The following is a 19,038-nucleotide window of genomic DNA, read 5'->3' on the forward strand; positions in this document are numbered from 1 at the left end:
TTGTCAAAAATATCCACATCCCCACCCCCAATTTCAAAGAAAATCACTATGTTCAAGGTTCAGATTCCTGCTATGGGAATAGGAACGCTTCCCTGTCGAGTGACTTGAAGTCAGGCGCCTCCAACAGACAATGCTCTTAGCCAACTGTTTTGGGACTCATGGGCCTCAAAACAGTTTTCTGCTCCCTCAGGTTGGTATGCTGACTTAGTAAGACGGCTTTCTTCCTATCCTTGAATTGCAAGCAGATAACAATCATTCAGGAGTCACCAAACTAATACAAATGGGGGACCTCAAACCCTTCGGAGTTAGCCAGAGTGGTTCTCAATGCAGGCATCCCATTGTTCTCCTGAAACAACCTAGAACGAAATGTGTGACTTTTATTTTCTCCATTTATTTCCTTCACGAATACAAAATAACGAACATTTGTGTGCAGATTCCAATATACACATCACTATGTAAAAGATACACAAGAATAAATGACACAGCCCCGGCTGAAAACTGAACAGAAGACGTAAACACGCTCACCAATGAAGATAACACATGGTGGGATGTGGGAAGTGCCATTTGTGCGGGGCAGTTAAAGACAGTCCTTCCACCAACATGGCCTCAACCAGATTACATTCAGCTGTGTTAATGTAGCACCAGACTCCAGACGGCGAAGGGGGGAATGGTAAGATGTGTTTTCTACAATCCAATTCTTAAAAAGATTGTGACTGGCCTCTCCCAGATCAACATTCACTTCCTCCTGATCATAACGTTGCTGAGGTTTTAACAGAGTGTGAGTTCCTTCAAGACAGGGGCTGGCTCGCATTCATTTTTCAAACCCAGCACACACCAAAATGCCTAGAATACACAAGTTCCTCCATAAGCATTAAAGCAATTGAGTGGAAGCAACTGAAAAGCAGACCCACCAGGATTAAAAGGTTATTGCAGAGTGAAATTCAAAGTGTTTTAGTTTACACACTTTCACAGTAGAATTTCTGCTTCTCCAACAGTCTTCTCTGTAAGCGCCTATGGGAGTGTTGGGCTGAGCAGCTGGGCCGTCAGGTGGGTGCTAGAGCAAGCTGTCGGGAGCTCTTCACAGGAACAGAGAGGTCAAGCACACGCCTAAACAGCATTTAAAGAGGCATCACCTATTTACTGAGGGGTGGGTCTGCGACAAAATTACCATTCAAGTTGCTGCAAAAGGGGAAACAGGTATGTTTTGAGCTGACACATCTGTATAAAATGTAAATGAATCATCATGGATCAAAAACAATAATATCTTTACACTCCAAATCAATATTCAAAGAATCGTAAATAGGACGAGAGCAGAAAACAACAAAATACATGTTACTTTCACTTTTCTCTTCATGCAGAATATGATACAACCACAAAGGCATTTGGAAATTAAAAAGAAGAGGAAGCTTTTCTTTCTTTTTTTTCTGAAAGATATTGCAAGCATCCAGATTAATAAAGAAAACGTGGACAAGTAAGAATGGTCTTAAATTTTCACTGAGAAAATAACTAGAGGTCTCTTTTTTTGTTAACGTTGATTTTTAATCTATCATCTCTTTTTCAATTCACTCACTTTAAGTGACTCACACACCTCCATTGTTTTTTCATTTTTACTGAAATCCAATGGCTCCGATTCCTGTAAATATTTTTAATCCTCTCCCTTCAATGGCTGTATTTTTGAAAACAGTGCATCCTAGCCCAGTCATACCTTGAGAGTGTGGCCTAGGTCAAGGCAGGTTGCTAAATGACGCAGGCTGAAGCAAGGCCACTGTGTTCTCTGCAATCAGCAGCGAGTTTAAGTTTGGGCGAAAGAGTAAAGCCCTCTCAAGGGAGAAGAGGCAAAGCAGAGAAAATAGTTCTCCTGTATGTACTTGTTCCTCGATCCAAACTGTTTAGCAAATCCATCCTATTCCCGACTCATGCTGCAAAGGTATACAAAGGACATAGAGGGGAAGAGAAGGAAGAAAAGCCAGCATGGGACAACTTCATCCTTGACCATTTGGAGCACAACAGAGCAGCTTCATAGGCTTCCTCCTAGAGGGTGACTGAGGGCATACAAACCCTGCAAGGATATGAGTCACCCAATCGTGTACACAGACACAAACCATGCATCTCCTTCTAAGCCAGAATGAGGGACGTTTAATTCATTAGTTGAAACTCATGTCATGTCTGATCAGTTATTTACAACTAAAGCTCATTAAATCGTCATCATATTAAAAGGGGCATGGAGGCAAATATATTGTCCCGCATATATACGGCATGGCTTCTGCCTGCTGAGTCGCATTCTGGAAGGCAAATGTAACATTTATTTCCAGATATTGTCAGAAACAATGACTTAATTGTCCTGCCTTTCAAAGTAACAAGACAGAGCAGGTACACGCCAAGAGTAATGCCTGATAAGATGGAAGCAGAACAAGCCCTCTCTTCCGGTCTCTCTCTCTAACACACACAAACATGAACACTCTCCATTCCCTTCTTCGCTTTATTTTTCTCCATACTCCTGATCACCATCTAGTGTTATTTTATCTATGCGCGCATAGGTATGTGTGCACATTTATAAATAAGCACATTTATGTTTCTATTGTCAAATATCCCCACTAGAATGTAAACTCCTTAAGAAAAGAGACTTTCTATCTTTGTATAAACCACTATAAACCCCGCACCCAGAACATGATAGCCATTCCACAAATTTTTATTGAATGAATACAACTACTTATGAGCTATGTGGCAAAATCTGTTCTACTACAAAAGTAACGCTTTTCAAAAAATGTTCCCCTAATACTGGTTTCTAAATCAGCGATCCTAAAAAATAATTCCAAATAATAGTCCCCTAATTTATCCATTTTAAAATTTGTTAACTTAAACGTATGGCATACTTAATGCAGATAGTGCACATTTAATCCAGAAGTGTGTGTACATATAAAGGAAATGCCTTTGTTGATATTTTATTTACATTCACATAAAAATGGACAGAAATAAGAAGAAGCAACCCAGAGACAGAATTTAGAACAGAAAATACTCCCCACATAAAATATTTCATGCTTGAATTAAAAATTGGTAGTCAAATTTCCAGCCTCGAGATGAAAGCTTAATTTTTTAAAGCAATAATTAAAACACTGTGTTGCATCTGACAAATCCCTTGCCAAGTACCAGAACCTGTTTCTCCTTAATTTATTCTATCACACTATTCCGAGAGTTTGAGTCAGAACTAAGACAGAACAATTCTACAGTTAATGCTCAATAATGCATCTCTCCCTTTCACCCAAGTGCTTACAACTTCTATATATTATATTTTTACTACTTTTATTGTTGTTTAGACCAGCTGTATACCAGTAATTTTAGAGCCATATGTCTTCCTTAAAAAATCTCAAGAAATTTAGAATAAAACAATATTGATGCTGTCTTTCACGAGCATGTCAGAAATCAATCCATAAAAGCAACAGGAGCAGGAAGTATGGGGGGAAATAGATATTTAGTTTAATTTTGGTAGACCTCACTCTCCATTCTCCAATTCAATTCTACTTAAATGAAAGGGACACGATATGCTCTTCATTCTAAGAGTTTTATTAATACTCTCATGAGAATGTACAGATAACCACATACACCTACAAATCTAAATATGAAGAGGGAGTTAAAGATAACTCCATCGGTATCTAGAGTTATAGAATCTATCGTTGAACTGCAATTTCAATCACTAAAATTACAGTTATATATATATTCAATAACTTTCAGTGAAAGGCGGTACAGGCAGATGGACAAACCCATTTAGGAACACAGCGCTTATGACCAACATGTTCCTGAATTACTTAGAAGTAAATGTCACTTCCAGCCATCTCCTCAATCATTCCCACTTCTTCTTATAAGAAACCTGATTTGACTTTAAGTATTTAACTTCAGTGACAGGATACCATTGAGGAGTGTAGCCAGATCATAATTACAGCAAAGAGCTATGAGGTACAAGAAATTTTTACCTATTTCCCTGGAACTTCTCCAGCTTTCAAATCACTGTCCAAAGGTCAAATTATTTCTACTTGTTTTTTTAAATTAAATCAAAATCTATTTTTTAGGTTATCCTTATGTGTTCCTCCCCCAATACAGATTCATATCAATTAAAGAAACGCTGCCTGTGCCTTTCCCCAGTCGCCTAAGGCACTTACATGACTTAGGAGGAGAACAGAGGGAGATAAAGAAATTTCTCCACACTGATATTAGCAAGATTTGAAATAATAAAGTGCTCTATGTATGTGAAATGTAAGGAATTATTTTTATCATTATATGCAAATAATTGCTCAATCTCACTGTGTAATCAAGACAAATATAACTCTTCTTTCTCAAGCAACGTCCTTTAGGCTCCTGCTGCCTATTTCTGATTCATTTTTCTCCCTCAAGTCATGATCTGACATCCATTTTAATCTAATTTCACTCATGTAAACACGACGTACAAAGGGCACAAACGGCTGTTTTCTTACTGACATCACTACCTAGAAAGAGCTGATATGTTGATCTGAATACATATTGAAATTAATTTGACACAGAGGTTATCAACATTAAATCAAGAACAATATTGGAGGTGGGCGGACTTCAACATGCATGCAATGGGAGAGTGGGTCCAGAACAATATTAAAACATCTTTGAAATTTCCCCTAGTTTTCCCTGCAATAATAACCAGCTATCTAAAGAATTAGCAGGAAATCCTCTCCATAAGTGCCGCATTCAATAAACACCTCTTTACCTTACAGATTCTCTAACGCCCTGCAGAAATGGAAAACTACAGTCACTGACAGTGAGCTTACCTAGGAAATCTAGGATCGTCTGACACCAAATATTCTCATTTGAAAATGAAAATGTCCAACTATTAAAACAAAAACTCTGGTCATCCATTTCTGGCTTTTAAACCTTAGCAAAACTGGGGAGTCCTTCCTCACCACACACCACTCCATTCAACTCAAAAGAACAGAGGATTTTCTTTCATGGAGTTTAGCCTCTCCTCCTCCATAGTCTACTCTACCACACTTCATCCACACGCCTAGGGTCCCCAACTTTCCCCATAGCTGACTAAATGCTGCTCTTCTGCCTAAACAATAATGATTATAACAACAACAATAGCAATAGTAAAAAATTGGTTGATCTCTTGATATGCATCAAGTATGTTACACTCACTTTCTTATTGAATCTTCACAACAATCCCGTGAAGCAGCAGCTAATATTTAAGCTGCATTGTAAAGTGGAGAAAAACACCATTTAAAGAAATTGAGTCACCTACACAAGTCACACAACCAGTAAGCGGCAGAGCCGAGGCCCAGCCCCAGGTCTGCGTAGCTCTGGAGCCCATTCCCTTAACTACAAATCTCTACAGCATCTGTAGAAAAGAGTAGAAGGGCTCTAAGAATCACTTGGTCTAAGCGTTCCATTGGACAAGTCAGAGACTGAAGACCCAAAAGACTACGACATGGCCTCTATTTACTCCTAAGTCTATGTGAGTACATCACAGCACGGAACACATCTACACCCCAAACTTCCTTTGGCTTCCAGGACTAACTTCCCTGGTTCTCCACGTGCCTATCATTCTGACTCTCGAGCTAACTTCTTCACCTGTCCATATCCTAAATATCGGCGTTCTCTAGGATTCCATCCGCAGCATCCTCTCTGGTTAGTCCATCCCAAGGCTTTGCAGCCTTTTTAAAGCAATGCCCAAATTGATAAACACATCCGCCTAATCACAATGCCTCCCTCTCTATCTAGGATTCCCATTCCTTCAACTATCCCCTGGACACTTGTGATTCATATCCCACCCAAGCTTTGTCTAAGTTAGAGACTAAAAAACTCTAATTTCCTGCTTGACATCTCATAGACCCTCTGTACCCACCAGTGTCCAAAATTTAACTCAGTCCTTTGTACCAAATATAACCATCTCCTACAATCCTTAGCACCAACACTCTTTGCTCAAGTCAGAAACAAGAAATTAAACTTGATTTCACACATTCTCTCACAGTCCACATCTAGGTTATCCCTAAACTAGACAATCTGACCTAAAATGTCCCTGGTCCAGATGGTCCTCTCCATTCTGATGGCCACTCTCCAGGTTAGGTTGCTCATTTTCTCCCACATGAATGACTACAACAGCCTTCTCCTAGTTGGTTTCCCTGATTCAGACTCTCTCCACCTCCGATCTAAGCTCCTCTTGCCCAGCAGAGCTATTCTTTTAAAAGAGATCTGACCATTTCACCCCCACTCCTTCTAACTACCTCAGCGTGAAAGCCAGCCTACAGGAATGGCACTAAGGACCCTCTGAAAGCTGACCAAACTACCCTCTCTGGTCTAGTTTCCACCTTTTCTCCCCTCCTGCCCCTCATCATTCCAGAATAATTGCTTTTCCCAGAATGCACTGCCATCCTTTGCAGTCTTATGTTTATTCTTCTGTTTAAAGTTAATTCCTCAAATCAACGGCGTTTTGAATTCCCCCTCATCTTTAACACAAACTCTATCAACACCATCAACGTCTTCTTCCTAACCTACTAAAAGCAGTTTAGGAAATTTTTCCAGGCTCTGCATTTCACTCTTCCTCACAAGCCACATCTAGCCTGGTGAGAGAGGTAAGACTAGTACCAAGGTCTCAGAGCGACTTTTCCCAAGGTTAAACAGCTAGTTTAATGGTTATGAACTTTCTAAATGTTTCCTATATCTTTCTTTAAATAACAAAAATAAATATTTATTAAATAGTAGCTACCTAAGTGTATATGTTAGTATTAAGAGAAATGTCCACTAAAAGACTTAAAACATATAATAAATCATCCAGACAATGCCTTCTGTTTTTTCTTCTTCTTTTTTTTCTTTTGCTGAGAAAGATTAGCCCTGAGCTAACACCTGTGCCAATCTTCCTCCCCTTTATATGTGGGTTGCTGCCAAAGCATAGCTGATGAGTGGAGTAGGTCCAAGCCTGGGATCTGAACCTGCGAACCCGGGCCACTGAAGTGGAGCATACCAAACTCAACCACTGCACCAAGGGCTGGCCTCCTAGACAATGCCTTCTCTCACAGTAGTCTCTTATTTATGGATTCAATTTACTATATTCATACACTAATTCATGAGGCAAAGCAGAGCATTCAGATCCTAAATATTTTTATGCTTTTGTATTATTTGTGCATTTTCCTTAGTAATCCAGACTACTTCAATCTTGGCCCAATGCCAAGTGATATTAACATGAGAGAGGTATTATAATCACACAAACTATTAGGGAAAGTGGCCAATTTTATTATCTATGTCAGTAATTGAAAGGTAATAGAAAAAGGTGCTAAACTTTTGTGCAATTTCAGAACTCTGACTTTGAAACTAAATTTGAGAATAAACATTCCAGAAAGAGAATTATCAAAACTAACGAACATCTAATGAAGTTTTAAGTAGTTTAGTTTAATGTGTTCACTCCTTCCACTCAGTTTATTCAATGCTTCTTACCATGTTTTAATTACACAAATTTTTCAGCACTTCTATTGACAGGTAATAAAAACATGAGAAAAACTCCTACAGAAGCTAACGAATGGATCACGTCAGTGGACAGGTGACTATCAGGCGCCTGCTTTCTATATGCTAACGGTTTGAAAGACATATCCTTTTTTTCTTTTTTTTGTGAAAGCCAATAAATTCAGTTTATTGAAAGACATATCCTTCATTTAGAAAATTCTAACAAGGCAAGACAATGCAAGGCTCTGGGCCCTGGGCTCTAGTACCAACCTCCGCTGCTCTTCACCGTGTTCTCCGGAAGGGACAGTGAGGCATTCGTCCATGTGTCCATGCAGCAGCCTGAGGACGTCACCGCCAATCAGATACCCTGTAGGAATTGAAACCAGTCACATTTGAACTGCCACGGTCAGACCATCTGGTCCAATCTTCTATTTTCTTAGAGAAACAGAACTCTAGCAAGGCTTAAGGACCTGACCAAAATCACAGCGATGCACGGTGCCAGCTGCCTGTTACCTCTGAGCCCTGGGTTCCTGAGTCCCACAGTTAGCAGAATTCCCACTAGAAAACACAACCTCAACCCCATAAGATCCTCCATTAAACATACAAGCATGGATAGGCTCAGATTTGAAGCTACATAAGTGAGATTAATCAGAACAAATGCAGATATTTCTAGGGAAACCCTGATGCATGAACACTATTGTGATCCAGCTCTAAGTCATTCACCCAAGAAGATGAGGAATCTTGACATCAGCCTAATTGAGCAAGACCCTGAGGCCAAAACATTGGAGAAAATAACCCTAGAAAGCCAGCACATAAAACACGCAAATAAACTAAAACTGACCATAGCGTAAAAATAAGGAAAGGTAAATCTTAACACAAACTTCACTTTTACATAGCAATTTAACTGAGATTCTTAAATACCATATATCCGCATCATAGAATAGTTTGACACAAAAAACTCTAATTAACCATCAGCTTGTTATCACAATCCCAAAGATGACTGTCAACTCTGCATCAAGGATGGCCCCTCTAATCCAAGTGGAGTTTTTACCTTGGGCTGCTTCGCTTCCCGAGCTGATTGGGGCCACACTCCAGAGAGTCTGCTGGAAGGCGGCGTCCACGTGTAGGCTGCCGTTGCCATAGGACAAGTGCTGCATTGGAGGCAAAAGGAGGCTTCGCTTCAGGCTCTCGGTAAGTCTTAATACAGAAGCGCTTCTGGCAATGAAAACTTAACACTGCAGATTTGCAAATGTCCATAGAGAACATCTATTTTAATCCTGTCACTGAAAAATGAAGGGACTAGCAGAAACAAAATTAGAGTTTCTGTTTGACTTGAGGTATTTTTCAGCTTCATTCTAAGAGTTACTAACAAGCTACTAATCAGAAAACACACAAAGGAATATACTAAAATAAATTTATTTGTTAAAATAGACTATTTCGTTTTAAGCCTTATTGATGGGCAAAATTGTACAGACAGTGGGCACTTACCATTAAAATTATAATTAAGCTTTCTACATATCACACTGTGACAGTTTTTGGACAATGAAGTAGGTGAGATCTACTGGGTCCTTTAGGAACTTTTATCTGCAATTTGATATAATAGCCATTAGATGGCGGTATTTCCTAATAGCTATCTAAGACCAGGCCAATAAACTGTATTAAAATATTTCATATCTTTGAGAGCCATAATATAGAGCTCTCAAATGATAAGAAAAACAAAATGATGAGTACAGCCCAAATTCCTTGGTTATTTTACTAGTCACTACTTGGCTGCCTCCAGAATTTCAAACACAACCTAGAACGACCACCTGTTTTCTTGGAGTCATCGCAGTAAACATCACCAATGTTCCTGTAATGTTTCTGCAACACTTTTTCCAAAGCTGATGACAGTCCAAGCCTTTAAAGACTTTCATTGTACTAGAACTCTCCCAGAAATCCAACCTCCTGGTTAAACAAAGAACAATCACAGCACGAAGCAGTCACCCTGGTGTACTCCCTGGACAGGCCTTTAGACACCTTAAAAGTCTCTTTTACCTAAATATATGATTCTCAAGGCACCAGCAAAAGATAAGTATTTCACTATCTGTCTCTTAAAAACAAAACCAAACAAATTTTTGACCTTGACATATATGTAGTTATCTTATCAATAATTTTTCCAGTCAATAAGACTAAAAGTTTACCAGTTGCTGCATCAGATTTAGCAATAACTTGCTTGTACCCCTCTCCTCATCTCAACCAGCTGTCTGCCTTTTCATAACCACTGCTTCACCTCAGGCTGGCGGTCTCACAAACTCTCATCTGAGATTCCTTTATCGATTAATTTCTTCCCCAATATGTTAAAAGTATTTATTTACAAATAAATCATATGCTATCTGCTTCCACAAATGAAAAAATACATTTACTTCATAGCAATCCTCACACAACGTAATTGTTCAGCGTATTTTTCTTTCTCCCTCTTGTAAGCTATCTGACACAGGTTCACAACCGTGTCCCTCGCATCTAGCGGTGTTTTCAATAAATACATGCAGAAGCCAAGCGAACCTTGAAAATCGAAGTGGCATAAACCTAAAGAGAATTTGCATTATTTCATAAATATTCCTACTTCAATGACCTGAGCCAAAATAACAGCACACACACACAGAAAACTCCATAAAACCATACAGATTTTACCAAACCATGAGAAAATGATTCGAAATGCCAATGCTTATATTTTTACTTTTGAATTCAAGTGAAAGTTCATGCTATATTATAATAAATCGATTATCATCATTTGTTAACTCATTATGGTTCATTAAATATACTATGTATAAAGCAACTGTGTTAAATATTAACAGAGTATTAATTCCCTACCTCTTATAATCCATTAGAGAAGGTAAAATATATACACAAAATGCTACAAATCACTATTTAACAAATGTAGGTGAATTTCAATCAAACTGCAATAGGGATTGAAAAAGAGAACATATTAGCCAGCCTAACTGGAACCAAGTTCATTGTACTGGGCCCTAAGGACAGGGGGCATCTCCACAGGAGACACGGGATTTCACGTGGGATGAGGGCTTTGAGGAGCCAGTAGGGTCATCTGGCCTGGGCCTCACATTTATATACTTAGAGATGCTCTCGGCAAATAAGTTTGTATACACTTTGGATTGGGTATGCATATTAATAAAGTTAACAGGCTAAATGTAAATATTTAAAACATACAGACATTTGTGTAAACCAGTCTGGAGATTTTCATTTTTAGTACACCAGAAACCTTGTGGGAAGTGAGTGGGACCCATGGCCTTGAAGAGCCTCTGATAAGGGGAATGGTATGGAAAAGAGAAGAATGTACCCAAAGCGGCAGAGATACAGGAGCATAAAGACAGCAGAGAGGTCTGTCTTTGGGGCTTAGAGCACATACTTAGAAATAGAGTGAGAGGCCTACAGATGAGGCGAGCACCAGGTCAAGGACCTTAATACTCCAGACAACAGGGAACAAACGCAGCGAAAACATAATGGGGGGAGGAGGCTTCAAATGCAATTTTCAAATCATATCTAAGCCTAAAGATAAATAACAAATTTGAGAAAACCAAAACACATGAGAATCAGTGTGTTGGAGAAAGTCCCAAAAATGTCCTTAAGATCTTATCATACCATATAAAGTTATCTAAAAAATGTCCTCTCTTCTAAAGAAAATATTTTCTAGGCATAACTATTTTGGATGCCTCTATTTAATTTTGCTGCTTAAACAGCAAAGGGAAATCTGAGTAGGAACAACATCAAGTCAGGCCTGAGGTGTTAAATACTCAGAATGCAGTAACAGTTGCAATTACTCAAACTAAGAGGAATTATCTTTAAAGGAAAAACAGATGTTGTCAGAGGTTGAAAGCAAAATTGGCCTTAGGCACAAATCTGTAACACTAGAATTTTCACAAGCATGCGGTGGCACCAACCCACCAGCAGTGCAGCGGCTTTGGGCATCTAGCTGCTCCCTCGCATCACCGTCAGCCTTACATTAGGGACTCTCAACTTCTTTTACACGCACAAATCATCCGAGGATCTTGTCAAAAAAAGCAGATTTGAATTCAGGAGGTGGGGTGGAGGCAACCAAGGCTGCTGGCCCAAGAACCATGTTTTGAGTAACACGACATTATAGGATAGACGCACAACATCTCAGAAATAGAGAGGATATCATGCAATCCCTCCACTTTGAAACTTTTAGCTTCCCTTGTAATCTTGTGTGTGTATTTCCTTCATTTTAAAACATTATGATGACAAGAAGTCAATAAGCTTTATCAGACTGCCAAAAGGGTCCATGGCATAAAAATTTTGAAGAATGTCTGAATTCAACCCTTACCTGATGTATTTATTCACTCATTTGTTTCTCTCGTATTAAGTGTCAGGCACTTGGGCCCTAGTCATGCAACACTCTGGATAAATTATTATCCAGATAATTTGTGACAGGGAACACAAGTAAACAAGACCTATCACCCCTCAGGCTTCTTTCTTGTTCTTCAGGGAAAAAAAGAAGGGCACAGAATAGATGCTCGTTCCACATGTAATATTCTACGATTCCATCAGCTGAGCCACAGGGAGAAACAAAGGCTCAAGATAAATCAAAAATACATTGGTTGATACAGTAAATAGCTTGAAAATATTTATGATTGCTGCCTTTTTAGTCATCAATATTTTATGCAAATCGAGGTAGTTTGAGCAACTTAAGCAATTAAAACACCTTGCACTTCTTATCAGAAATTCACAGATGGGTAGGAGAGAGGTAGAGTCAATATTTATGAACCCTAGAACAGCTTTCTTTTAAACATTTTTCATCACTCTCTAGATTGTGGGGTTCTGCTTTTCCTAAACTACTTTCAGCAGGTTGTTTGGCAATGTTTTCACGAATCTTAAAAAACCAGCCATTTCTGTAGGTGAGCTAATTAAGAAAAAATGGTCAAAAATCAATGTTTCTGGTCCATGGATTGAAAACTTCTGTGCACGATGGGGTGATTTTATATCTTTTTAACACAAGTAAAAATTGTTTTGTATTCTTTATTTTGTTTAGTTTGAAATCGATTGATAGTAATACCTCTTTGACTATGTTTTCTCTATTTTAAGTTATATATTTCTCTTATATTTAAGCTGCTTTGCTAAAGCCTTCTTTAAAAGAAAAAAATAAGTAGTTCCAATAGGGGCAAAGGAATTTTTTCCTCTTCGATATTCCTGAAAAAAGGATTAAGACGTCATTTCATATTAGAACATGAAACAGCAAGATGAGAAAAGACATTATGAAGGAGTGGTTTACAACCATTTCGAGAACTAAGATCCTTTATTCCTATGAAATCAGGTGCAGAGGTTCAACAGACAAAACAGAGGAGGGCGGGGCAATCCTAGGTGGAGCTTGGGCTCCATCCAGGTATCTGGCACAGCGCCCTCTTCTGTCCATGAGGCACCTCTGCAGAGGACGGGGAAAATGTGTCCCTTAAATCAGCTTCAATCGATCTACCCCTCAATAGTTGTAAAGCTCATTAGAGTAGCAAATGCACAATTAGATAGTTTAACCTTAGCTTAACCATCACTGTTAGTGAAGGAAAAACAGGTCCAAGGTCAAAGACACTAATGACTGAAAAGATACAAAATCAATGACTGGAAATGTTTATTTTTAGTAGCTAGTTTTAACTAATGTGTTTCCAGCTAAATTTCTTAACTTATTTATTTTTAACCTCATCAACATCTTCTCAGAATATGAACCTTGTTTTCACATGATGGACCTTTATTTAAATCGGTTATAATATTCACTTTACTCCTCCCTTCCCAACTTTCTCTTCTTCTGGTTAACTATCTGCAGTTTCCTGAATCATTTTTAATAGGCACAAATCTCCTACCAAAATAATGATAGCAACTTACTAAGCAATTTTATATGTGCTATTCATACAGCTAAGAGTATTGTTTGGATTAAAGCATTTAATCCTCTTAACATCCCTGTGAGCCAGGCTCTTTATTATCCCATACTGCAGACGAAGAAACTACGGGTTTTAAGAGGTTATGTGACTGGCCCTGGCTCATACTTACCAGGCTCTATACTCATAAACAAATATATATACAGCCCATTTTTATTGATTCAGGGTTCAGTATGCAGATTATTCCAGGTCCCACTGTCTATTCCAAAGTGCTTTTACTACCTGACTTCCTGCCATTTCACTTTCTCTAGAGAAGATACTTCTCACTAAGCACCACATAGATCCTTGAATCCATCAACATAATACTCTTTATACTCACTACTCATCAAGTACAGTACAAATGTGAGATAATTAACCATCCTTGCACCCATAGGAACTTTCCTTATCATCTCTAACCTAAACTACCACACTTACTTACTTCTTTACTGTCTTATAATACTCTCATACAGTTCTATTTGTGTTTGGTTTGTTTTTTTCCCCTAATGCTTTGAGGGCAGAAGCAATGTGCAATGTGCCCTTGGTCTTTCTTGTTGTTTCTACTATAGCTGGGTCCAAAGACATGAACACTGAATGCACTGAGTTCATTGCTATATGAAAGTTAAATTTTACCAATCTGGTTGGCCACTGTTTGTAGCTCTATATAAAATGTTACCGGATAAGGAACATAAATAAATTAGCTAAAATGCAGCTTGAAAATTACTTGTGAATTTCATTAATTATGAGGTTTATTTATTTCCAAAGGCATTAGAAGGTGATCCTCATGCATTATGATTATTGCTATTATTCGTATGGTGCTTTTTAATTCAGAGCACATTCAAATTCATTATCTCATTGCTTCATCACCTTGGTGCTGAGTATAATTATCACCATTTTGCAAGTGAGGAAGCCAGAATTCAGGGAATTAAATGACAGAATTGATGCCAGAAGCACTGGCCTCTGTAAGATTCCGATTTTCTACTCCTTCAGTGCATAATGATGCCATCCTGTCAAATAAACTCTGCAATGCAGTGGAAAGTACAAGTTGTACAACAAAAACATGCATAGTTATGCCAAAATCAAAAACATGCATAGTTATGCCAAAATCAAAATAAGATATGTGTAGAATTTATATATTGAAAAGCATGCCTGAATTATTTTTACTGCTGCTGTTGGTTTCCAAGTAAAACTACAATTCAAAATGTTTATCTCCTGATCAAAAAACAGTTCTTTAACATATACAGCATATGCACACAGCAAGGGCTTAATAAATGCTTACAAGCTGACACTTGTCCTAGAAATGTACATGGTGCCTACTTTGGTTAAGAGACCAAAAAGGAGAGAAATGCTCCAGGCCTCCCTACAGCTATGCAACGTGAGATGCTCCATTTAATTTAATAGCTCCTGTCAGTTACATGAGGCACGGATTCACCATCTCTCTGTCTCCATCACTGCCTCTTTCCACAAAGCAAGTAAAACAAAACTGTTCTTCCTAGAAATGTTTCACAATTGGAACACGTTGCCAAGCAAAAACTGACTTGCAACATTCCCAAATCCATCCTATTTCCATGTTCATAGAGCAAATGGGTACCAACTACTTACTTAATCCTAAATCAATTACACACAAATAATATTTTATTTATGGCAGCGCAAACATACTTTCTATAAACCAGTGTGTGCTTAACTGCAACAGTGCCCTATTTCTGATTTTTGTTTCCATCATGATGTCTGGGATTTTTTTATGTGGATATTCATGTAAAGTTTATAATACCCCATTTTATATTTGTTTAATTACTTTTTCAACCTGAAAATAAAACTAATATTTTGCACTGGCATCCTTCACTTCCATTGATTCCAATCTTCTGTGACCTTGTGTATATGATTATTCTTTAGCACAAATACAATCTACTAAATAAGTTAAAAATATATTGGCCTCATCACAAAAATAAGAAATACCTTCAATGATTAAATCCAAACTTTCTTCATTCTTTCATTTCCAACCCCTACCCTTCAAAACAATGCAATGTCAACGAGAGACTTAAACCGGTTTTTATTTTGTCTATTTCTCCTTTCTTAACATGGCAAGTGTTTCTCATATAATAATTTGCTTTCATAAATATCAAAATGGGTCATCACAACCTCATTAATACAGCCTCCTCACTGGGTACAAATTAAGTCCATGGAATTTTGAATGCCTGATTACACTGCATTTACACGCTGTTAATAATCCAAGAACAGGCACTGTCAATATCATGAACGTACACATCAAGGGCACTAGGTGCCTGTCTAAATGAACCTGGTAAGCCACGCTTCCACACATGTCACATGATTCCCCTACTTACGGTTATTTATAACTCATCAAGTAGAGACATGGGCTTGTTTCTTAGCAATTTTCCCAGATAATTTGCAATCTACACTTTAAAGAGAGAGTTTTATTGACCTGTCATTTATCCTATCACCAAGTACACGATGCTCCTTTCCGAACTTACCAAGTACCTTTCAGAGGACACACTAACTAAGATGAGGTCATCTCCAACTCGCACTTTTTCTCCTTCTGATCGCTGCTTGGAGGCAGGATGTATAGTCCACCAACAAGCCTCACCTGCAGGATGATTGAAAAGGGAAACATCAGATGTGCCTCAGTTTAAAACTGATTTTCTTTGCCAGCCACTCCAAAATCAAAGAGAGAAGTGAAAAAAGTCTTCAAAATCAATCTCCTTAAAATGAAACCGTCCTACTGATACAACTTTCAGAAATTTGAAATTTAATGCAAATTGATCTCTTAGACCATGAAAATCAAAAGAATTCGGCCAACGAGTGGTTAAGTTCGCGCGCTCTGCTGCAGGCGGCCCAGTGTTTCGTTGGTTCGAATCCTGGGCGCGGACATGGCACTGCTCATCAAACCACGTTGAGGCAGCGTCCCACATGCCACAACTAGAAGGACCCACAACGAAGAATATACAACTATGTACCAGGGGGCTTTGGGGAGAAAAAGGAAAAAATAAAATCTTTAAAAAAAAAAAAAAAAGAATTCGGCCAAATATTAGCTTAGGAGAAGACATACTGAAATACAAAGATTCTTCTCATAGAAACTGGTTGTGACAATATGGGAAGGTTGGTGTCTTTCTTTCCCACTAAGAACTGCTTAAAAAGGATATTTATTTATGCTAACATAAGGCCAATTCACCAGTCTTGCTGATCTGACCTCATTCTCTACACAATCACAGGTTATTACACTGTTCACATTGCTCTCTGTAATAACATCTTGTCTTCTGCCACTTGATTTGCAAAAGGATTTGGAGTTTGGTGATGTGACAGTTGCATCAACTCTGTACCTTTTTTGGGATGCTCATTCAAAACAGATGCAAGTGTTGTCACTTAAAATTCTACGATCCTATGCCTTGTTTAGTTACTTTAAGATGTAATAGTTTCTGTTAATCTACTATAGGAGGATAAATTATAAAAATTTCTGAGTATACATTAAATCAAATAATTTCTTCTAGAATAATTCAAGGATAAACCTCATGAACCACATAGCCATTCTTCATTCTTGAGTCCCATTACCTAAGATATAAACGTAAGCATACAATTCTTCAATCTCCTCATAGTTCCTGTTAAAATCTAAATGTAAGTTCTATCCAAAAATGAGAATAGTTTTAGTGATATCTGTTATTTAATAATTATCATTCTCCTCTTTGCCCAGCTTTATTCTTTATCTATAACATTTATTTTTTTCTTCTTTACTAATTTCCCAATGCCAGAATGTAAGTTCCATAATGGCAGGGATTTTGTACATTTCGTTCACTGGAGTTTCCCCATCTCCTACTAGAACTTTGTAGGCACTCGATAAAAATTCATTTTCCATAAAGAGTAAATGAATCAGCAAAAAATATTTCCTAAGCATGTTGATAGCCAATATGTAATCTGTGCCCTAAAGCTGCTTTCTTACACAAACCACGGTTTTACTTGAATGTCACCTTGCAGAAGTCCTTATCTTTATTCACTCAATTCACATTTTTAGAGTTGTAGTGAGTTTTTCATTCATTTGCTCAAACATTTATAATGCACCCACTGTTTGTCTCTCATTGCTTTAGTAGCTGGGGATACGGCAATAAACAAAGAAGAAAAAATTATCTGCCTTGTGAGTTTAATTCTGATCAAAGCAGGCATACAACAAATGATAAATATAATAAAGAAGTCGGCAATTCAGAAGAAGTAGAAAGCTACCGGGAAAACAGGGCAGCATGCGGGCTCAGCGGGTAGGGAGGGGGGCTGTCCTGTTTGCTTGTTTTGACCGTTACATAATCACCTCAATGTAGGAAAACAAGTTAAAGATCATGCAAGTCTTTGATTTCTTTGAGAGAGAGAACTGAAGACTTTCTTTTTCATGTCATTGTATGCTGAAATAAGTTAATTACAATGAGAAAACTAAAAAAAACGAGCAAAAATACCGAGGAATGACTGAGCCTATATACAATGAAATAAAAATCAGAAGTCCTGGAATTTATTGTACAAGGTGATATCCTGGTCTATTAAAAAGTTAATTAGCTTGGTAAATACAGCTTTATTTTTATCCATTTATTGTCTGCGAATTTAGAACATGAGAAGGTATTTTAGAAAGGAGAGGGAGTGTGAGGGGATAGCTCGATCCCACCCCTGAAAGGATAACTTAACAAGAGCTGGTCTGTTTCCTTCCATTCTTTTTTTCTACTTGGTCTTTTATTTATTTTAATCTCCACAGTCATGCGTGCTCATTGTAAAAGATAAAACAACTAGTACAGAGGTATTTAAAGTGTGAAGTCCTCAGAGCCCTGAGAACAATACCACAAAGAAGCCTGTATTCTCCTATTTTGATTCTCCAAAACGATAAATGTGTTATATATATATTTTTTTTGTTTCAAAAATAGGTAAATACACGTCTATTTGGATGGATATGTAGCACAATGCCCTGTGGACAGAGAAATGAAGGAGACTTTCAGTTTCTACCTTTCTGTCTGAATGTTGACAGTGAGTATATTACACTTTTAGACTTAAAAAAAAAATTTTTTTGTTGAAGACTAGCCCTGAGCTAACATCTGCTGCCAATCCTCCTCTTTTTGCTGAGGAAGACTGGCTCTGAGCTAACATCCATGCCCATCTTTCTCTACTGTATATGTGGGAAACCTGCCACAGCATGGCTTGATAAGTGGTGTGTAGGTCTGAGCCCAGGATCTGAACCAGCGAACCCCGGGTTGCTGAAGCGGAATGTGTGAACTTAACTGCTGCACCACGAGGCTGGCCCCAGACTTGAAAATATTTTTAAGATGAAAGATAAAGGATAAAAGAGATACACAGTAATACTTCAGAAACTAATCAGTGTACATTAATATTGTTAACAGCCAGTAAAGCACATAGTAAGTATTGTTTTTCTATCCAAATCCCTCAGAAGAATAAGGTTTGAAGTTTAGTTTGAACATTCAGCTAATCATGTGGGAATGACCAAGCTATAGAAGCAATGTACACTTCCTCCTTCTACTAAAAACTTTCCTTAGAAAGCCATTTGTTTTTTCCTGACTGCATCTGTGAGAACATTCATCTAACGTATGTTGGAGTACGTCTCAGGTCTTCTCCCAATCCAGTCCCAGCCATGCTCTCTCTGAACACAGCTTCAGCGCACAGCAAGGAGCTC

The 19,038-nt window shown here is 38.1% G+C and overlaps 1 protein-coding gene across 1 annotated transcript in view; it reads right to left on the minus strand.

The window, feature by feature from the left end:
* Positions 1-19,038, minus strand: part of RYR2 (ryanodine receptor 2) — a 689,571-nt gene that overhangs the window by 380,258 nt on the left and 290,275 nt on the right. The window contains exons 8-10 of the mRNA XM_070568189.1: positions 15,860-15,972; positions 8,507-8,606; positions 7,726-7,822 (exon numbers count right to left, since the gene is read on the minus strand). Coding sequence (XP_070424290.1) covers positions 7,726-7,822; positions 8,507-8,606; positions 15,860-15,972 — 310 coding nt within the window. The remainder of the gene's footprint in view (positions 1-7,725; positions 7,823-8,506; positions 8,607-15,859; positions 15,973-19,038) is intronic.

This window comes from Equus przewalskii, chromosome 1 (genome assembly GCF_037783145.1).
Source record: "Equus przewalskii isolate Varuska chromosome 1, EquPr2, whole genome shotgun sequence".
NCBI classification, from domain to species: Eukaryota; Metazoa; Chordata; class Mammalia; order Perissodactyla; family Equidae; genus Equus; species Equus przewalskii.